The sequence below is a fragment of the Aquila chrysaetos genome, chromosome 2 (genome assembly GCF_900496995.4).
Source record: "Aquila chrysaetos chrysaetos chromosome 2, bAquChr1.4, whole genome shotgun sequence".
Lineage (NCBI taxonomy): Eukaryota > Metazoa > Chordata > Aves > Accipitriformes > Accipitridae > Aquila > Aquila chrysaetos.
The window spans coordinates 57596995-57620249 of NC_044005.1; the positions used below are offsets into that span (position 1 = coordinate 57596995).

A 23255-nucleotide genomic window follows, 5' to 3' on the forward strand; every position below is an offset into this window, starting at 1 on the left:
CTTGGTTTTAGTTTCAATTCCATTAATAAATAGTATGTAGAAATTACTTAGGTATTCTTTCTTTTAACTGAAGACAACAGAATGAGTTAAAATATTTCAACAAAACAAAGAACAAAATAATCTGAAATACAAGCCAGTTGGATAAACCTATTTTAATGCAGGTATATTAAATGCAATTCTTCTGTCACATAACAGATTAACAGAACAGTTGAGGTTGGAGGGAACCTCTGGACGCCATCTAGTCCAACCTCCCTGCTCAAAGCAGGGTCACCTAAAGCAGGCTGCCTATGATCTCATCTAGTATTTTAGTTAGGTTTGTTTTTTTTTTTTTTTTTAACTCCAGTTTCTACACAAAAGTATTTTGACAAATGTTTGTGCCATCCAATCACAGTTAACCTTAAGCCCAACAACAAAGAGAAACAAAAGAAAAGGCAGTGAAGGCAGTTTTTCTTCAAGGAAATAAATATCATTAAACTTCACTAATTAACACGTGTATGCCGTACGACTGAAGCATCCTGAATTGACAGTAATTCTAAAGTTTCACTATTAGTAAGTCTAAAGTTTTACGATACTTATTTCAGAAAAGCAGTTCCAAATCTAAGAGTTTGCTGCTGCTTAGTATAATATCCACATACGTATGTTCTTTCACTCATTTTATTGACTCTATCAGCCTGTCTGGGCTCTACATTTTTCAGAATGTAAGATGCATATAAATATGGTACTACTTTCTAGACCTCAATGAATAGTGAAACAGTAAAGTATTCTGACATTTTAGAACATAACTATTGGCACCCAGATTGGCATAGTTTTAAGAATACCTCAGAGCTATTGTTTCAAGCTCTCTGACAGCTCAAGCAGACAGCATTTTATTGGATTGACTTGGTTTTGGCATTGAATGTTTCCTTGCAATTACAACTACAGAACTGGTTCTCATTTGAAAACAAAGTTAAGATGACAAATCAAAAAACACAGGTCTACCTGTGTTCCCCAGATGCTTTCTTTTATGTCCCCTGGGATTGCTGCTATTATTCTAAGAAGTTTTGCTTTACACAAAATCCCGCTTAAATTGAAGATGGCAAGGAATAGCATATATTATACAAACCTGCATACAAAGTTCCACTAACAGAACTTTATTGATTCAGGTTTTGAAAATTTATGTCTACCGATTACTATGTTTAGAAAAAGGAATCAAGTATCTATACAAGTTTAATATAAACATTTCAAATCTTACTGTATTAAGCCTGTGAGCAAAATGGATCATCAAAAGCAACAGGAAAGCTTGAAGAATGCAAGAGAACTTGCATTTCCAATGCACTGAGAAAATAATCATCATCATCATCAGCAGCAGCATCTAGTTGGATCAAGGTCAGTCCTCACTTTTTATCTCTCATCTGTTTAAAAGCCACATATTTTAGTAATAGGATGGAGGACATCCCACATTTAAGATACCCATAAGACTTCATTAAGCTCCTCACTGCAACCTGGTAACTGAAATAACGAACATCCAAACAAAATAGAGACATCTCACTGCATTAATCAAAGGTCTATGTGGACTAAAGGGGTTTTGTACAAAAGCAGGGGTAGTACAGATCTGAAAAAAACCAAAACAACAAAAAGCATGCTGGAGAGTTTTAGGACTAAATATTAGCTAAAGAGCGAGCAATGGGGTGGGGACAAAACTAAACAAAATATAATCCATTTAACTTCCAGGACACTGTACACTTTGTAAGTAAACAGGATGAAGTCTCCTTATCACAGTAACAGGTGAAACTTGGGGATAACACTATAGATTAGCTATGAGAGGTAATTTTATGCATTTTGAGTATAACTTTTGATGAAACTAGTAAACATTTGAAACCAGTTTATTCCATACTAGTTGGTTTTCTGTAGTAGCTTTATTGCTTTTTTACCCAAGGGCTTACAGAAACAAGCATTTATTAGGTCTTTTTTTCAGATGATGGCAGAATACACATATGGTAATCTTCCCAAACCATTGTTTTCCCATGCTACAACTACTGGAATAGTAGAAGCTAGCCCTAAAAGAAAACAAAGAGGACTAGAAGCTACTGAACATATTTTTCTTTTCATTGTCAGAGAAGTGATTGTCTCCATCTCTTTGAAAATAGCTTTTGCTTTATTCACATGTGTTTAGATACCCTTGCATCTGGTTACCCCATAGAGAACTCAGATTAGCAACCAAGTCTGAAGACCCAGGTTAACCTTGTAAAACCATTCAGTGATTCTGCATCTTCAGTACTGTTTTTGTTCATCCATGTACCTCTAGTGGTATATTCTACTTCTCATGCTGAGATCCTCTCCAAGCTTTTACCAGCACATGATGTCAGCTTACATGCCCTTCGAGAACAACTGCAGCAAGAAGACTGAAAGACTACAGGTCCTCAAGTAATTTTATCTGCATCAACATGGCAAGCTTGAGTAAGAAACGTGCTTGAATTCTAATGTATGACTTTCCCTAATATCAGTAAACTTGACCAAATCCGAAAGCACATGCAGGTTGTTAATGCAAATGGTATGATACACTTTTGGGCAAGAACCAAAAGCACTACTGCTAATTGATTAGTGAAGACATAGCTTAAAAGAGCACTTAGAGTCTTCCTCAGAAGCAGTTATTTACATTTCCAAGAGTTGAAAAGAAAGGCTGTCTTCCTGAAGCCATGCAAGAACTTCACACTAATCATCCAGTGTCAAGAGGCAGATGAAAAAGTTTATACAAGTTCAGAAGTACACTGACAAATCATACCTCCAATTTTTTTGTCCCTGAGGTCTGTTGGACAGTTAATGCTGCAGCTAACTCACAGTCCATAAAGATTACTAATTAGTAAAATGTTTTGGGGCTGCTGGAGTATAAGTCACCATTGTCTCTCACTTGTTAAAAGAAAAAAAGGAAAAAAATAAAAGGATTCTCAGGATGTACCCAGTTTTGTAAAGCAGTAAGAGTGCTACATAACTAGAGACCCTAGTTCAAGTCTAGAAACGTATCTGATAACACAAACATCACAGAACACAAATATTCTCATTCTTGTGTTTCAGATTTGGAAGTATTTGCATTTTATTTCCAGTACTAATGGTATCATTTTTATTTGGGACAATGAAATCTATTCTGCTGTCCCAGCTCCTGGTCCTTTTGAGAGAAACGTTTAAGTCAATCCTTTGAACAATAACGATGAGATTATTAACAATGAGTTTAAGAAACAACTGACACACTTGAACTTGTTCAGACATCCAGAATAAAAAAACCTGGAAGTATTGATAGCAAAGTTCAGGACAATGAAGAAAAGGATATATTTTTTATTTGCAATTAGACCAAAAGTTGAAAATAAGATAATGTAAATTCAAATTATTTAGATCAGATTACCAGTGCAGCACTGTGCCAATTTACAGACTAGGACTTTTCTTCTACTTTATTTTATATTTCTATAGATATTAGAAGCATTTTCCAAAGCCTCACAGGAAATTGATGGAAAAAACAAAATCTGAACTCTAACACCCTAACCATCAGACTGCTCTTCAGTGCTTACTCTTCCCACTGGACATTCAAACATTTGGACAACTGGAGAAAATGGACCACAACCGGGAATAAAAATCTGTGCTTAAGAAGTATTTTGCATAGTTAAGACCAACACTTAACTGATTATTTCAAATCCTAATCAATTAACTTGAATATATCAAAAGCAAAATAAACACAAAGTGCATTGAGAGCAAAGCACAGACCAACAGGAACTGCTCACACAGGTGACCGCTACATTGTAGTATTAAGTGATGGCTGCAGACTGGGAAAACAACCTGAAAACCTTGTATTGAGAGAAAGCAGTAGTAAGTCTTGTTCAACTCTAAAGAGAAGCTGACTATTAAAATCTCTCGGGCTCTAGCCCTTTAAGCGATAAAGAATTCCTTTATTTCTAGGAAAAGCAGAGAAGAATTGCCATCAAAACCACCAAAAGACCTTGAGATCTAAAAACACAGCTAAGGCTATTTATTTTTTTGTCTTGGCTTTGGTCAGAAAATCATTCACCAGCGTCACCGGGGTGTTTCTGCAATGTCTTGTTCTAAAATGAATGTCCCAGTAAATTTTAAATTCTGTTTATTACTACATATTATTAATTTCTTCAGAAAAAAACTTTAAAAGAAAAAAAACCCCTCTAACTCTCTGATGACAAAGGCAGACTTCCATCATTTCAACCCTACGCCTGTAGAAAAATTGCTCCTCTGCCTCTACTGTTGCTATTCATAGATCTCTAAGCAGCTACTAGTCCAGACCAGATGACTGTAGCAAATTCAATCACTTCTGGCAGAGGCGTGTTTATTATTTTCCAATATGTCTGTCTGCCAAGTTTCCCTGTCCAGGCTTTTTTTTTTTTTTTTTTTTTAAAAAAAAGGAACTGTGTGAGCCAAACTATGTCAGGACTATCCTTCAAACAATTCTTTCAGAAAGTGGAAGTGCACGAGCACGTATGCAGACTTGTATTTGAATATAGTTCAAAAACATTAGAAGACACAGCACAGTCAAAACTTTAATCTTCAGAAAACAAAATGCTATGCTGTGAGCCTTTGAAATAATTTATCAGTACAGAATATTCAAAATCTTTCTTAACATGTGATGAAAAAAGCATAAAGTTTAATGAAATAGGCTGAAATTGATGAACACAGCCATCTTTAGTTCCCCTCAAAATATAACCTTTTAATAACACCTTTTTTTATGACTTTTCAATACATATTTTACAATGTCTGTTTCTGGTCTACTGCTTATTGGTTTAGCTGTACAAAACTGCACACAATATGATAGCATAAAGACACATATCTTGTGAGGAATTCTCAGAAGCACTGGTGCATATCATTATCTTAAATTATGGTCTTGTGATTAAGACACCTAAAGGCAAAAAAAGGAGGATGACTCCCACTTCAAGCCCCTCATGACCTTGTACAAGTCATTCAATCTCTCAGTCTTGGTTTTACATCTATAATACCAAATTAAGAATTACTTAAGTATTTTAAAGCACAAAATCATTTGCTAACTGTATACATGGCATTCAGACAGAAATGCAGTCACACAGTCTATATATGTGATAAACAAGCAAACAAACAAAATCTTTGCAGGAGTAGAACTAAAAGAAAGAAAAGTCAAATGTCTTTGCAAAGGTTCTGCACATGCATGATTCTCAGCTTTCAATCTGAACATAATCTTGAAAGGCCAACTTGAATGAATTATTCTCCTGCAAGAGTTTATCCAATTTAAAATAACTCTAATTAGTAAAAGTACAAAGTAATGACCAAACAACAAAGATATTGTTTAAAAGGGCAGTGGTTTGACATGGCAAGTCTTTTGATTTATCTTGCTATTATCAGGTTTTCAAGTCTTGATGTACAAAATTCTGCTTAGTATATGAACTGGGGAGTTGTTGGGGAGACAAAAACCTTAAGTTATGACTGCATGAAAAATAGCAATCACTTAAAAATTATGGTCATAAAGACCTAAAAACTTAACCTCGTACGCAAATCAGAAATGAGACTGTGGGTTCTGCTTATGCTCTCCTACAAATAAGTAACTACCCTTGACAATTATGCATTAGAAAAAACACAGGACTCCAATTAATTGTTTCTAAATAAAAACATTTGTAGCACAGTTCTATAAAAAAGACTCGAAGGATGGAACTCCTGGAGGTAGCCAGAAATACATTGATTTTATAGGAATTGTGAATATTATATACTTTTGAAAAAATCAAGTCTTGATGTTATGGAACTACATTAGCCAAACCATCTGCTGACAAACTTCCTTGCACCCAACTGAAGAACTGTCCCTTGAAATTTTAATAATGTCTTAAATATTAAGAAACTGTCTTAAAACAAAGAAAGATCTAATATATGACTTTCTACAACAATGGCGAGTTAACAAAAATCTTAAAATGTGACATTTTTGACACATTAATCCTGTTATTGTGGCTGCTACTGCTCAATAGCTAGGGATCAAGATCTCTGTTAACAGACAATTGCAGAACATAAATACTTGTCTCCCCACTGGAAAAAATGCAACTCATTTCTAAATAAATATTAATCATAATCATCATCATCTACTGCATTTCTCACTTTTTTCACCTTTCACTTAATGGAAATTATGAGTTTTAATTGCATCCACAATTCCTTTTGTATCAGTGTATTTCTCACTTTTGGAAAAGATCACTCCATTTTCATCACATTCTTACTAACAGTAGAAAATGTCTGATTTTTTTTAAAAACAGATTTCTTAACTGCTTGACCAAATTCTAATACAAAACTACAACAATTCCAACCATTACAAACCCTCTTTGGAGTAAAGCCTTTTGGCTATGATTGGGCCTGTGTAGAAATACCACTAAGCCTCATGAGAGATGAGTTTTAGAAGCCTTTTAAAGCTAAATAGTTCAACATACAGCTTGGCAATGAGAGACAATGATGTCCAGTTGCAACTGAGCTTATTTTAAAATAATGTGACTGAAGTTCCTGAATGGAAAAAGAGCTCTTGACCTCACTGTGCAACCACAAAAACAGTCAAAGAGCAACAATTTTCACTACAGATGTGACCTATGCTTCATGAATTCAGAGCTAAACTTGAACTAACTCACAAAAGCAGAAACCACCTCAGATCAGATTTACTTCTGAGTTAGGGATGAGTGTACACAGAAGCTATTTGCCAGAAAAACAACACTTCATGCAGTTGGCGCCTTATCCTTTTACATGGCTAGCCTCCAGTATCAACTTGGAGATTTCCTTGTTCTAAATGCTGGCAGCTACGAGAACATAGGTTGATGAAAAAACAATTTCCTTCTTGTAAAATATGTAATGTATCATGGTGATGAATTCTGTCGGTCAACTGAAAACTAATCAAAAATAGAAAAAAAACAACCCAAGAGGTTAAAAAAAAAGACTGCTTCCTTACATACAAAAAGCTTGTATTCTTTCATTTCAATTCCAATCCTAGCTTGCAAACAATAATATCAGAGAATATAAAGTTCCTTTATATTATGTATTAATAATCGCAATACATTAAACACTCAAATTAGAGACTGCTTAAAACACAGTGGTTTGCAAAAAACAATCATTGTAATCAGATGCTGTAAAACAGCTGCTGTTCTTTGGAGTATGTAATCTTGTCTTCCTTCATACAGTGATTTTTTAAGACATTGCATAGAACTACATTTAGTTCTCACATTTCTTTTAAAATGAAGAGAATACAACCACTACAAGGAGGAATGAAAAATTGTACTTTAAAAAATAACTGATTAGTATTCTAACAGTAAACACAACTAGGATTTCATATTCCTTAGCTGGAACATTGGAAAGAATTTGTGGAGTTACAATTAACTACGTTAATTGTACATAGTTCACTACCACTATGACAACCACATCGTGCCATCCCTTTCACCAGCACTGTAAGTTTCATAGAAAAATCTACCCAAGAAGTAACAAGGTGACACTGAGAGATTTTGGCTGGCACCAGTGACAATAACCTATTTTTAAGAATATTTAGAAAACTGACACCAAAAAAACCCCAACTGGCATCACTTCTATAAAAGTTTACTATAAGTCATTCCTTTTCTAAAGATGATGCTATCACCTTTAATTATAAGTTTAATCTTTAAAATGTCTGGGAAAATATTGTTTAAAAATCAGTTTAATTTTCCCTGACAAACCCATACCAACAAATGAAACGTACACTTCAAAGTATGATCACAAGAGACTGCACTCATACCCAATCCCTCTGGTATTGACAGAGCCAATGATTTAGTGGATATCTCTACCCATCACATATTCCTCCTCTCCTCTCCTAAAAACTATAGGAAAATAAAGAACATCAATACAACAGTTGCAGAATTCTCCAAGGATGACTTAATTGGAAAAAAAAAAAAAAAAAAAAAAAGGAGAAAAACTAGAGTTACATTAAATTTTAACATCCAAAATTTTGTTGAAAACTGTATCATAAGGTTTGTAACAGCTATACTGGGTTCTATTCTGTCAATAAGACTATGATTCTGGGTATGCATTTAAATATACAATTTACAGATATTGAAAAGCCGGACTTATATTCTGAATAGCAGAGTATATCTAACTCCATCATGAATAGTTACATTAAGGAATAGCCGGTATCTGTAACAGATCACTACATATTTGAAGAAATTAAGAAATCATTTTAATCATGTTTAGATGGAAAAAAGTTGAGACTCCTTCATGAATGCAGATGGAATGGACTTCCAATTCTTCAAGTTTTATTTTTTTTCTTTTTCTCTTCATATACATCTCTTCCTGTAATCCTTAAATGAATATACTACCTCTAGTAGTACTAGCAGTATCCTGTTTTACTGTTTTGATGAACTGAAACAGCAGAATTCTTCTGCAGAGCTTCAGTGTGTGCAATATTTCAGAACACACAACTGGTAGAAAATCACCTACCCTTCTTTAGTTACTCATTACAGCATCAATAAGCAGCTCACAAAATACTCTGAAACAGTAAGTTATTTTCAGCTCTAGAACACCGGAAACCTCAATTACACCGTGCTAACAAAGAACCCAATTATTTGAGGACAACAGAGTCTACCTTCATAAAAAAAACCCAAAACAAACAACCCCCCCCAAGCCTCCGCAGCTCAGCAAATATATTGCATCAGTCTTTCCCCTCCTCTTCTCCCTTCCCCGCAATTCTAAGTGACTTCCTAGTGTAAAACCACTAACAAATACCCACACCATATATTTGTCCAAACACAAGCCAAATAAAATCAGATGGCTTCAGAAAGCAACATTTAGGCAGTGTGATGGTTACTGCATCAAACTCTTGGACTAAGAAACTCCTGTTCAATACTGCACACCATAAAACATTTAAAATCATTAACTAAATATAAAAGAAAAAAAATGTAAGCTAGTGGATTTGAAAACTCATCAATCCACTGAGAGGCATGTGCAGAGATTCAACTGTATGATCAAGCTTTAAGTTTCAACTGATGGCTGCTGCAGAGCAGCTGTAAAAACAGGCAAAGTTTTGTACTACTCAGTTCTAAACATTATTTGTGCTTCTCTCGACCCTTGTATACCAAATTATGTATCTTCAGATAACAGAAGCATTACACTGCAATCTTAGTAACCAGGTTTTCTCCTAAAACAACTTCTTACTAAAGGTTCTCTGGCCAACTCCACTCTGATCTACTGTTATTTTTCCATCACCATTTTATCTCCACAACTTTATTGTCAAATGCACAAGCTTCACCCTCTCACCATCAATGTTCTGCTATCGAAATACCAAGTCCCTGGTCATGGGGGTACTACAAGTAAAAAGTGCAATCACTCATCCTTTAAAAACTATAGAATTCAAATATTCAGTGAAATTAAGTGGTTTACTATGAGTCAGATGGCTACAGAAGCCAAATTATTAATAAATTAAAACACTGCATTGCTAATGGTTTCCATAAGAGAATGACATTCTAAAAAGCCAAAGACTAACTTGGAAAGAATAAGATGTTGTGAAGGTTTTCTTTCAACAAATCAAGCTTACACAAAACGAGTAATATTTTTATGGATGCAACTGAAGAACATGACAAACAAACAGGCTGCAGAAAGCTCATTTACACTAAAGAGGAGATGATCAGTTGAAGAAGTGACCTGTTTCTCACTGCCTTTGGTTTTTGTTCTGTTTTTTAAATCTGCCACATATGTACCTACATTATGCAGGCCTACCTAATCTTTCTCTGCCAGCAAAAGATGCATTTTCTTGTGCATGCGTCATGCATCACACTGCAGAGTCAGGCTTGAAGTCTGGCTGGTTTTAGTTTATTTCTACTGATACACTGGGAAGATGAATACCAGCTATTTAGAATTTGGTTTATTTACATTTTCACATCCCTTAACCTAAAAATAATAATACAAATTTTCATGAAAGCAGGCAACACAAATTGTGCTCACAAACTGCGCAGTGCTCATGAGAATATTGTAGTTCTCCACCACGTTCTACACCTCTTGGACAGTTCTCAGTCAGGGCGACTTTGTTTTCTTTCTCTCCTCTCCCACTGCACAGAGCAGCCACAAGTCTGGAGATAAGAAATTCCAGGGGATGAATCAGCCCCATGAGCCAAAGCAAGTGAAACCAAAAGGGAGCAGCCTTAGATAACTGGTCCCTGTTGTTGCAACACCAACGTCAGTATTTTCCACAGTCCTGGCTCTCAGCACTGTCCTTCCTCCAACACCCCCCCCCCCCCCCGCCCCCAGCTCACCTCACATGCTCTACATATTCCTTTCCGATCCCAGACTTCCTTTCAACACATTCTCCCCTCCTCCTGTTTTTCCATTCAGGCAATCCCTCCTACAAAATTCCACTTCAAAATAATGACTAACAATATTGCCACGCCATCTGTTTTTGTAACATATCACTCTTTCTACACCTTTTAACACTCCGTTTATACAGAACATAATTTTTTTGGAGTGAGGACTATCCACCATTATCTGCACACTGCCTAAAACAACTTGTTTCTGTTCTTAACTCCTTCATCTTTAATATAGCAGTGGTTAAAAATTACTATTTATTTCCTTGATTAGGTTTCCAACTGCTGGCATAAGAACACAAGCTCACCAAAACCTGACATGCTGGCACAATCTGTAAGTGCTTAACAGAACTTTATTCTGTTCTTGCCATCTATCCTAAGGTGGGGGGTTTTGTTGGTGGGGTTTTTGTTTGTTTGTTTGTTTGATATATCAGACTTAAAACAGGAATCTAGACTGTAAAGATACTAGATACTAAATTCACCTCTTCATGGGAATTGCAGGTTTACAAACATACATGTGAATGCACAAATACCTTAAGAACCATACATAAAAAAACATAATGAAGAATGCCCTGAATTACCATGGCAAGTTAAATTACTTTACGCACAACATATACTACTTTTTTGAAGTAAGGAAAACGTGGGACAATTTAAAACTGTATTTCTGATACAGAACACCTTTTTAGTCAAATGATGACTTATATTCAGTTATTTCACATCATTCCTGTGTTTTCTGTTCAGGTAAAACATACCATCAACACCCAGAAAATACAGACCCAGGATTTATTACTTTTACATAGTCATACCATACCCAAGATATCTACATAGGTTTTTTATAAACACTACAAAACAAACCTTGCTGTAATCAGAAATGAAACGAAGTGTGTATACTTTCACCTCAGCGGATGGCACGTTAAAAAAAGGAAGAGGTAACAACAAAACACACACTGGAGAGCTCTAAAACAGATTTCACTGTTATGCAGTGGGGAGAGACATGAAACTTAAGTGAGGAGAAGCAGCCTCGCAATAATGGAATACGGAGGCCAGTCATTTGTGGTGTACTCTAGAGGTCAATACTGAGGCCAATATTGTCTAACATCTTCATTAATGACCTGGACATTGAACAGGTGCACCCTCAGCAAGTTTGCAGATGATAAAATTTGGAGGAGTGCCTTATACACCAGAGAGTTGTGCTGACATTCAGCAGGACCTTGACAGGTTGGAGAAATGGGCAGAGAGGAAGCTCATGAAGCCCTACAAGGGGAAATGCAAAGTCCTCACCTGGGGAGGAATAACTCCATACATCACTATAGGCCGGAGGCAGATTGTCTGGAAAGCAGCTTTGCAGAAAAGGACCCAGGGGTCCTGGATGAACACGAGCCAGTAACACGCCTCAGCTGCAAAGGCGGCTAACAGTGTCCTGAGCTGCATTAGGAAGAACACCACCAGCGTGTCGAGGGGTGTGACCCTTCTCCTCTACTCAGCTCTGGTGAGATGCATCTGGAGTGCTGGGTCCAGGTCTGGGTTCCCCAGTACAAGACAGACATGGACATACTGGAGCCAGGCCATGAAGATGATTAAGGGCTTGGAGCATTGGACATACAAGGGAAGGCTGTGTGAGCCAGGATTTCGTAGCTTCAAGAAAAGGATTGGGGGTGTGGGGGAAGGATCTTACCAATGTGTATAAATACTTGACGGGAAGCAGTAAAGAAGAGTGAATCTGACTCTCCTCAGTGGTGCCCAGTGAATGGACAAGAGGCAATGGGCACAAATTGAAACACAAGAAACTTAAAAAAAAAAAGTTTTGAATGTTTTTTTTTTTTTTTTCTTCCTGTTGTTTGTTTTGTTTTACTGTGAGGGTGGTCAAACACTGGAACTTACCCAGACAGGCTGTGGCACTTCCATCCTTAGAGCTGGTCTAGATGACCCTGCTTTGAGCAGGGCACTTGGACTAACTAGATGATCTCTAGAGGTCCCTTCCAACCTCAACATTAATCTGAGGGTAAAAACACACTTCTAGTGTAGGAAATAGACAAACAGATAATACAGCAGAACTGTGTTGGTTTTATTGCTCCTATTTAGGCCTAACAGTAAAGATGGTTAAGCCTCAGTTCTACAAAGCTAATTCAAACAGCTCAAAAGTTAAAATATTTGACACCAAGTATTTCTAAAAATAAATTCATTTTATCTCAACATAAAGAAACTGCCTGTAATCTTTTCTAATTTCCTACCGACAGTAAAATTGTGTTCAATGCTTACAAATGTGAATGCCACAAAACCATTTGCTTAATGGTCAATGGATAAAACCATACAAGAACATGAAGGAAGATTCACCCGCAATGGAAGTATTTTGTAACATTTTAGCTAGGTTAAATAGGTAACTTTTTAAAAGGAAATATAAAAGCTGCTATATGGAGAACTCCAGAAAATAACCTCCTCATCTGGATAATAAATATAATAGGGGTGGCAGCAATAAAAATTTGTTCATTACTGATCTGAAGGCAGTACCTGCAGAAGTGAGGGCTGAATCAGTTTCCAATTCCCACTGCTTAATAAGAACTGTGCTATACAGAAACCCACCTAGGTAGTTTCAAACACAAAATGAAAGACTCATTATACATCTCATTATACAAAACTCAGAAAACTTGTATTGTAAACCTCCCCTGAGGAGTAATGCCAAGCATTATGGATTAGGTGCAACATTCCACAGCCCTTTCAATATTCTCACTGAGTACTGTATGTTGATATTGCACCTAAAATAGGACATACAGCCTTGCTGTAGTAAACACTGGTTTAGTCAGCAAACAGTACAGAGGCACAACTTGAATGTAAATAAGCAGTGGCTGCTCCTACTTCCTCTGTAATTTTCAGCAAAAGAACCTGTCACTGAGGGACAAACCCAACCTAGCAATGGTCTCTGTAATGAATATTCTTTTTTTTCTTCTTCTTTCCAAATCTAAATCAGTTTTCACTAACACCACCACAACCTTCCAGTAACTTTTACAGCTGAAAGGCAATCATCTTAAAAGACAACTACTTGGCAACCTTTCCACACCATTTGCATGCAACTGTGTTTACTTGGACACACAAACAGGCTGTACAGAGCACCTGGATACTCACTGCTGACAAGAGTAATCTCGGTAATCACAGAATGGTTGAGGTTGGCAGGGACCTCTGGAGTTCATCTGGTCCCCCCCCCCCCCCCCGCCCCCGCTCAAGCAGGGCCACCTAGAGCTGGTTGCCCAGGACCACATCCAGACAGCTTTTGAGTATCTCCAAGCACGATGACTCCACAACCTGAGAATCTGAGAAGGCATGCACATGTACACCAAGGTCACATAACATGAACTCGTAAACACGCAGTCAACATGACAGACTGCATATATAAGAGTGGGGGAAGAAGTAATCTGAAATGGCTGTCTGCATGCTGATCACGGAAAAGCTGGAGCATACAGACATCAAATGGTTCCATAATAAGCCATATGGCCCACTCCAACCAGGAAGTGTGAAGTTTCATTTAAATGGCCTGCTAAAAAACCCACAAACTTCTACACACCTTATAACTCCTCTGTAATAAAAAGCAGTTCTTGAAAGAAATGAACCTTAACAAACATGCATGAATGAAGCCTATGCAAACACTGGCATTTCAGACAGTCCCTATATCTAGTACAAACTTCTCCAGTATTTGTTTAGATTCTTGTATATTTTGAGCTCTATCCTCAGTCTTAAAGTAACTGTATCACAAGCAGAAAAATACTGCCTGTTTACAAGCTCATATACTTGATTATTCCACTACATTCCTCAAAATTATTGCTTTCACCAGAATACATATAGGTATCACGAATAACAGTGCAATTACAGCCTAACTATACAGATTTCATGGCAAATCTTTGCAACCAGTCCCTGGACCTTGTTAATCAAGCCTAGGCCTTAATGTTATATTTGTTACCACAAGTATAGCTTTGGTCAACACATAAAAGAACATTATTTTATTGTTTACATTAATTTATTGTTGGGCAGGGTAGTACCACAGAAATAACACTGCTTGTAGACAGTAGATTCTTCACTGTACTATCAGTTCTGTTATTGATTTGATGTGGGACCCCAAGCAAATCCATTTTTTTCTTTACACAGGTATACCTTGCTGTCTGTCAAGAACATGTTCCTGAAATGCAAAGCAGCAATTCAATAGCCAGTGAAACATTTTTTCCCCATAGAATAAATGTAATATAGAGGAGACGTATACAGGAACTTAAAAACACACACACAATTGTAACACACAAAGACAGCATGTATGAGATGGCGGACAGAGAGGAAGAAGCAAATTCATCGGCTGTCAACTCCACATCCCATGATGACAGATGAGGAGGATGAGATGCTGGCTTTTCAGAAGCTGGCTTTGCAATAGCTGGAGATACCAAATGCTTAATTAAAAAAAAAAAAAAAAAGAAAAAAAAAAGAAAAAGTTGACTGCTAATTGTCCTGAGATTTTGATCAGCAGATCTCCCTTAACATGAGGCTGAATCTCCAGTGACCCTGTCCGATCATTCTGAAAGATTTCAGCTGCTTCATCTGTGAGACCAAACATCCACTGTAAATCTTTTAGTGTGAGTGTTCATGCTGCCTCTTTCCAAATGGTTACATTTTCGTTGTCATCATCATCCTTCTCAGAGGCCCACTGCACACGGAGGTCAATCAAGTCAACCAAAAGTAAAGGACAAAAACAGCGTAATGACAACAGTTAGCAGAACAGGGTATTAAATGATCAATACTGGAACTCTGAAACGAGAGACAGAGAAGAAATGGATAGCATGGTGCTACCACACCTGTTTCCTTCTTCCAGCGATTTATCTTGTCTACTCAGACTGCAAAAATTACTAAGCAGGAGCTGTTTCTCACTGAGTGTTTACACATTATCTAATCCTGCCAACCTCAGTTGTGATATGCATGTGCTACTCTGGTAAAAATGAGAGAGAGACAACTATTTTCAGGCCAGTGTGTTATTTTGAGGAGGTTCATTTTACACACTGAAAAAGAAGATATTTCAACAAGAAGCCAAAAAGCACCCTTAAGAAGTATGTAACAGAATTGGAAGTTGGAGCTGAGAGAGATATGCTGTTAGTCTATTTCCAGGGGCACTGATCATAAAAAATCAGTCTCAAGTTATATATCAGACCCAATATAGGTGCAGCTACTTTGTGAAACGCTTTGAAGTCTGCAGCTGATGGAGTTCTAAGCACATAGTGTTGGTTATACATGTATTTTTTTGACAAAAGCACAAATATATTCAGTGAGTTGACCAAGAGGTACTCTACAGTAGCAAACAGCATACTGGTTATGAAACCAGTATCTGGATTCTAGTTAGAGCATCCATTTTGTCACAGTATTTTAAGGTTTATTTAAGACACAGAATTAAAGCACACCATATATACATGGGTACTAAATTTGCTGCTTAACAAGTTTCATGCCAGTGGAGCAGAATCTCACAGTTTATTCAGGCAGCCTCTCATTGTTCAAACAACTCAGCAGGCAATCTATACAAAGTATGTAACAAATGCCTCAAAAAAAGGAGAAGGTTCTTAAAAAAAAAACAAGAACAAACACAAAACAACAACCAAAGAAAAACCCTACAAAAACCCCACAACACATTAGAAAACACATCCTTTTAAGAACCAGGTAAGCTACAAGCTAATGACCTCCAATCACATCATTGACAAAACTCAAACACTGGAAACAATCTCAGAATAAATACATTATCTCAAATTCCTCATTCCTACTCCAGCCCTGTTCACATCCCACAGAAGCTATGAACCTCTGGAGAAAAGAGAACCAAATGGACATGAGGCTATTTTTCAAATAGCTCTTCAGAAGTACGAGAAGCATGCCAGTGCAAGATGCAGAAATGGTATGCTGGAAGTGAAGCTCTGCTGTACAATGCTGAAAATCTTCTAGTCCCTGCTGCAGTTCACAGAACAACCCCCATCAAGAGTTGTACACTGGTATATTTTGGGAGAGGGTGTGAAAAGGTAAAAGGCAGAGGCATAAGCCTCACCACAAGGGCTGTATCCTATTTTGCATCCTCTCACTACGAAGCCACAGAAGGGACTGGAAGACTGTTGACAAGAAATGCCCACTTCTGGGAAATGGAATATGGGAAGTAGCGGCAACTGGAACGATGCTTGGCTGTGAACATTGGGAAAATGAACTGAGGAGGCTACGAGGAATGACCATTGTGGGACACAGTGTCTGAAATGATAGCGAAAATGAAGGGAGAAAAAAGTTAATCAGGAGCTGACCTTAGGAAGCAGCAAGTTCCTGCAATGAGCTCATTCCTTCTCAAGTGAGCAGCAACAGAGGAGAGAAAGACACTGGGATGGGATCAGATATACAGCCTAGCCAGGTCAGTGAAGGGGGAAAGGGGAGGGAAGAACAGAAGAAAGAAGATAAGCAGGCCCCCTCACTGCGTCATACCAGAGCTACTGCTGCTGGAAAGGAGCCAGATCTGAGCTGGAGCATTTGCCTCTGCTTTTTTCCCCTCTCACAAAACCAAGGAGAATTGAAGCCACCAAACTTGGATGTCTACCTGAAATGCATTCAGCTTTTGCTGACTATAAACCCCTACTCTAAATTACACCTAGCCTTGGCAAAACTCGTAATCAAAAGCACGCAAGAGTAACTTAAAAACATCCTCTTCTCTGGCTGAGTTTTTGTGCTGCCCTGAAGTGAGATTCATTCTTAGATCAGTGATTTCATAATCTAAAATACAAAACCCTTCAAAAAGAGACAAATATATAAAGTAGCAGTTGAGGACAGCAGACTTATATTATTCCTCAAATTACACATTGCTTTTTCTTAGGTAAATTCCTCATCTGCCTTCTCCAAAGGCCCTCCTGCCAATTGAACACGCATTTCCCAGCCTAACACTCTTCAAAAGCAATTCTAAAATGTGTACCTATTTCTGTAAAATTTATCATGTATATCAGCCTCAAATCATGCCCAAATAAGAACTGTGATTTTAAAAAATATTTCAACTCTCCATTTTACAATATTCATTATCATACACCAACAGGTATCTTGTATGCAGTTTACAACTGGTCTCGTCAGCTACTTGCACTCAGTCTTGTGAAGTGAAGCAATAATTTAGCAACCTCAGCTCGTTTGTTAATGTCTCCCCTAACGTGACATCTAGTCGCACCCCAATTTCTTTGTGGATGGATTTACAGTTTGGTTCTGCCTTCCTGCAGTTGAATAAGCACCTGACAGAAACACCTAACTGACCATGCACATACTTATTTTTGAAGTGGTCAGTGAAATCTTGAGGAACGACTCCAAGAGCTTGAAATGGCCAAAAGCTAGTAGGAAATAAATCAGAACTTTGATACCTCCATACACCACAACTTAGCAACAAGAATGACAATTCAAGAATTACCAATTAAACAGAAGACCACACATAAACAGAAAATTCAATTTTCATTATGATTTCACTCTAATAAACAGGCCTTGTAGTTTCTTAAAGGTTTTTCTTTTTTTTTTTATGAAAAGCATTTACAAAAATTGCTAGCTACCAAAAAAGAAATACTGCTTGAGAAGATAATGAAATTTTGTTTCATAGTTCACCACTACTTAGTGAATTAAAACATATTGTTTTTAAATATAAGCAGCAATATTATGAGACTCCTTTATAGATACAAAGACTACTATATCAAATAATAGCTATGATCTTATACAACAAAGCATAGATTTAACACTGCTTTCATTCCATTACCACCATGGCAGCATTGTAGCATTTTTTAAATTATACTTTTGTCCAAGTCACTATGTCAACAGACATGCCAGTCTGCTTCAAGCACCAAACGGCTAAAATGGAATGGCTCAACCAGCTAAGATGAATTCAAACATAAATTCTAGTAGTGCTTCACTTCACTTTTTGCTATTGTAGTCAGAATTTTGCTCTTTGTATTTCACAGAACAACAGAAAATAGTAGGCGGATCTTTGGGCTTAAACAGAATTTTGATTCCTTGCCTTTCAAGCTCTTATTACGCAAAGATGTAGGATGTCAAGAGATGACTCGCACAGTCTTGCCAAATACAATGACATTTCTTCCTCAAAAGACCTAAAGAAGTTGTGAAACGTTATTGCCAACACAGTCCATTGTAGGAGTTCATCCTTCCATTATTTTTAACTAAAAGTCCGTTTTTTACCTCCCCCAACCACCATACCACGAACCACTTTAATTTTATAGATCGTACCAGCAAACCTTTACAAACCAATTGTTTAGCACAGGATTACATAAAAGCCCTCAAAGCTAAGAACACTGGCAACTCTTGTCATTCATACACCTCACTGAGCACAATACCTCCAGAAGAGGCAGAAAGCATAGGCAGGAGCCTTCAGAACCAACGTCCATAGCTGATACTAGACAGAAGACCCAGTGCTGCTAGACGCTTTGACTTTCTGAACATATGCATAAAGCCCCTTCCACATACCAATCAATCCCCCTTCACTCAGCAGGTGGAATTTGGAGTCTGTTCTGAACCTGACTCCCAATTAGCTGCACAGCATGGACACACAGCTTTAAACATACTAAGATTCATGCAGAGTTAATCACGCCGGAGGTGAAGCAGCCTATACACACATAGTGGTTTGCTGTCACGTAGGCAGCATGGCGACTGAGCACCTTTCCTGCAGGCAAGACGTACACGTTAAACCCAGTGAGAAAAGGTTATTCTTATCCAGACCAACTCAAGTGAAGACAAGCATCACACTGCCTGTAAGCCAAACAATAAGTACACCCCGTTGTCTTATACAGTATGTTAGAAGTTGTTTTTACTATTTCTTTTTCCTCAAAGAAAATATCAATGTAGATGTAGGTGATTAATACTTTATTTCATTTTTGTATTTCAACTCTCAAGTAAATAACTGGATAGCCCTTTCTCTGAAGTCACACACGTTACTTCTGACAATGACTGCTTAGGTCCAACACCTCTGAAAAAGAGGCAGAATTACATTTGTCTCCTTTTTTTTAAAAAGAAAAAAATAATGCAGAAATGTAATAAGTTCTTGAAGCTTATTAGCAAGCATTACTAAAGGTATAGAAAGGAAAAAAAAAGCCATTAAAAAGTTTAACAAGGAAATAAATAGAAGATAGCCAAGTCACACTTCCTTTGCAGACTGTAGTGAAGTGTCTTCTCTAACCAAGAGGAATTAGAAACGCTTCTATTATGCAAACTAATATTAAAGTTTATGGTTTGGGAAGCCAGGGACTTCCTACTGTGTTCCTAATAGCTGGACAACTAAAACTGCTTCACTGTTTACTTTATGATGCCACATTCATGATATGGCATAGCCTAAACATTTTCTTAAAAGAAAATAAGCCTTAATGAGTTAACCACATGCACCCACAGAAAGCCTGCTACCTGCCAGACAACCTCAGGCTCTACATTTTTTAATAATGAAATAGTTACTCATGCCATTACATAAATATTATTACATAATATCTCCTTTGTATGCAAAATTGGAACTACAATAAAATAGGTCCCACTATTTCAATATTGTATCTATTAATCCCACTCATCCACTTAAGAATTTGGAGCTGTAGATGCATCAGATCACAACAGCTTTAATATCTCACATTCCTCTGTGCCTAAACAGAGAACGGACAGATAATTCTAAGTAAAAAACCACAACCAAACCCAAAAAACAACAACAACAACAAAATCTGTTCTACTGGGTTAAGGGGAAGGTGAAAGATACTGTTACTGTGCTTTTTTTATTGCATGTTTTTTGTCTTGCCTAACGTTTAATGTATATACCGGTACCTCATTTTCAACATGTAAGTCAATAAAATATGCAGAAATACCTTAATTCCCAAGGTCAGCATTACACGATGTAACTATAAAGGGATCACAAGCAATGACGCTTAACATGTCTAACATCTCAGAGAACAGGTTTTTTTTTTCCAACTTCATATTTAACATATGTGTAAACTACAATAAACATGAGATACGTTTTCCTAAACACTAAATTCGTTAGAAATTTGTTCTGACGGTCAGAAACACACTTGAGATGTGGGAAGACTATAACCATGAGTCCATAGAGAAGAGGCAACGAAGAAGCGGGATGTGACATTAGGAAGTCCCGGGGGGCAACATGTGGCCAGCGGTTAGGACGTTCCCTTCTGCAGTGCAGCACCCATGCCTGTCGTTTTATGCGGTCTGTACCACGCTCGCGTAAGACCAAGACAAACCCCCCACTTTGTAAGTCCTACACAAGTCTCACTCGTGACTACGTTCGAAGGTTTCCCCCCTGTACGCTCACCCTTTCGCTATTCGCCCCGCAGGAACACACCTCCTGGTGTGCCGCCTTCACCACCCCCCCCAATGCCCACACGCCGTTACACTGCCCTTTACGGGGATCGGGGGGGGGGGGGGGGCGCGGGCCCGGCGGCTACCGCCGGTGTTTGCACAGCTGCCGCCGCTCGCCCGGGGCAGCCCCCCCCCCGCGCCGCGCACAAAGCCCTGCCGGCCGCGGGCCCTGCTCCGCCCCGGCCCGCACCTGCGGCCCCCCACCGCCACCGGCCGGGGGTAGGCGGGGAGGGGGGGTGGTGGTGGTGCGCGGCGCGACACCTCCGCCCGCGGCGGCGACGGCGGCTGCCGGGCTCCCCCGCGGGGACACCCGGGGCAGGTACCGCTGCTCGCCGGCCGCCGCCGCCCCGCGGTGTCCGGCTGGGCCCGGCGCGCTCCCTCACAGCCGCCGCTGGCAGGTGAGACGCGCCGCAGCGGCGGGGGGGGGTTTGGGGGGGGGGGGGGCGCGACCCAGCCACAAAGAGCAGGAGCTGCCGCTGCCTCCGCCGCCGCGGAGTGGGGGGGGGGGGCGGCGGCGGGCCCGGCGCCAGCAGGACCCGCGCCGCAGCGGGGCCGTCCCCGCCCGGCCGTCGAGCGGCGAGGCGGGGGGGGGGGGGGGGGGGGGCAGCGGCGACGACGACGGGGGTCCCTTACCTGCAGGGGTGGCGCCGAAGACTCTCACGACGGGCACCCGCCTGGTCGGGGCCTCTCGGAAGTGGGACTGGCAGGGGTCCAGGCCGGGCAGCGGGCTGCCCATGTAGTAGTCGGCAGTCACGATCCGCACTGAGAACATGTTGTTGGCCGCCGCCGCCGCCGAGGCACGCACTGAGGGAAGGAGGGAGGGAGCGAGCGCGGAGCCCGCACGGCTCCCCCCGCCGCAGCGAGCGAGCGAGCGCAGCCCCCCGCCTGCCGATCCTCGCCCGCCCGCCCGCCGGCGCGCGCACGCCCCGCCGGCGCGCGCGCAGCCTTCCCTCACGCTCGCTCGCTCACACAGGGAGAGGCGCGTGCGAGGGCGCGCGCCCTTCTCTGTCTGTCGCTGCTCGCTCGCGCTCCCTCTCCTCCTCCTATTGCCGCCGCCGCCCCCCCCCGCCGCCGCCGCCGCCGCCGCCTCCTCCTCCTCCTGCTGCCGCTGCTACTGCTGCTCCGGGCGCGTGCGCGGCGGCGCGCGCTCGGCCGGGTCGCCCCCGCGGGGGCTCTTAGAGCCCGGCCGGCCGCGAGCGCCTAACGGGCAGCGCGGGCCCGTGCCCCCGCAACAGCGCGAACGCCTCAGCGGCGGCGGCGGCGGCAGCTCCCCGACTCCGGGCTGCAGCTGTTGTTGCCATGATGATGATGTCACGGACGCAACCATTGGGGGAACGGGGAGGTGGACGGGCCGTGTGTTGGGAGTGGGGGGGGGGAAGACGGGGGGGGGTAACGAGCGGGGGAAGTGTCACTCCCCAACACGCACACCCGCCCCCCCCCCTTCCGTCTTTCGGGTGGGCTCGGCAGACGGGGCGCGAGTGCGCGCGGGCGTGGGGGGAAACCTTTCCGATGCTTTACCCTCCTCCCCCCGGTGGCGGGAGGCGGCGGCGGGGGTGCTCGGTGATTCGGCGATCGGCCGCGCGGGCTGGGGTGAGGCTGCGGAATCCCGAGCCGCGGATGGGGCGGGGAGGGAGCGCTGCTGGGACACGATGGGGTTAAGCTGGGTCGGCCGCCATTTTGGATGCCGAGCCGCCTCGCTGCGGGAAGGTGAGTCTCCGCAGGCTGCGGGGGCTAACAAAAAAAAAAAAAAAACAAAACAAAAAAAACCCAACCCCAAACAACAACAGAAAAATATGGGGGCGAGGGGGGAGGGTAGACGGGGAAACCTCCTGCCGCCGTTACTCGGGGCGGGGGGGGGGGGGGCGCGTAGCGGCACAGCGCTTCCGCCGAAGCCCGCGCCCCCTTTGGCGGTAACGGTCCCTGCGCGCGGGGGGCGAGGCCTGCAGAAGGGCGGCGGTTGGTGCCGTTGCCGAGCGCGCGGGTGGCGGCGGGGCGGGGCGGGGCCGGGCGCGCTGCGGCGGAGCGGTGGGGGCCGGCCCGCAGCCTCTCCGGCCTCCTCCTCCTCCTCCTCCTCCTTCTTCTCAGCGTGCTCCACCATGGCGCTCCTCCCTCGCTCTTCCCACGGCCACCGTGTTTCTTTCTTCCCCCCCCCCGCCATGGCTGCCCTGTTACCTTCCTGCCCGCCCCCCCCCGGGGGTATAAAGGTCGGGCTGGGAGCTCCCTCCCCCCCCCCCCCGCCGGGTGAGAGAGCGGCCTGCTGTTGTACGGCGGGTCCTCTCCGGCTGGGGAGGGCCGCCCCGAGGCGGGGGTCAGGCTCCCCGTTTCTTGGGCCCCAGCAGAGAGACCTGCGTTAATCGGGAGGAAGAGAGTCCCGAGAGCTGGGGTGCCTCCCTGCTCCCCGTCGTTAATTCGGGTAAAAATTCACGAGGGTTTAGGTTTCTCTTATTTGGCCCTTTAGGGGAGCTCGGTTTGCGTTTTCCCGCTCTCTCGTGCAGGTTTTCATGTCAAATGATAACAAAAAACATTGAGTTGGGATTCCTGTTGCAGTCTCTTTGTCTCAGAGCTGAGGATTTGGGGGGAAAAAAAACTATG

General features: G+C 41.4%; 1 protein-coding gene across 2 annotated transcripts in view; it reads right to left on the reverse strand.

The window, feature by feature from the left end:
- Positions 1-21538, reverse strand: part of REV3L (REV3 like, DNA directed polymerase zeta catalytic subunit) — a 126096-nt gene extending 104558 nt beyond the window's left edge. Inside the window, exon 1 of one of the 2 annotated variants that reach the window (XR_003926086.2) lies at positions 21297-21538. Coding sequence is in view for 1 of the 2 variants with exons in the window: in XM_030033754.2 (XP_029889614.1) it covers positions 21297-21435 (139 nt within the window). In the remaining variant the exon portion in view is untranslated. The remainder of the gene's footprint in view (positions 1-21296) is intronic. The other variant, XM_030033754.2, reaches the window with a different exon arrangement.
- Between the last annotated feature and the right edge of the window lie 1717 nt (positions 21539-23255).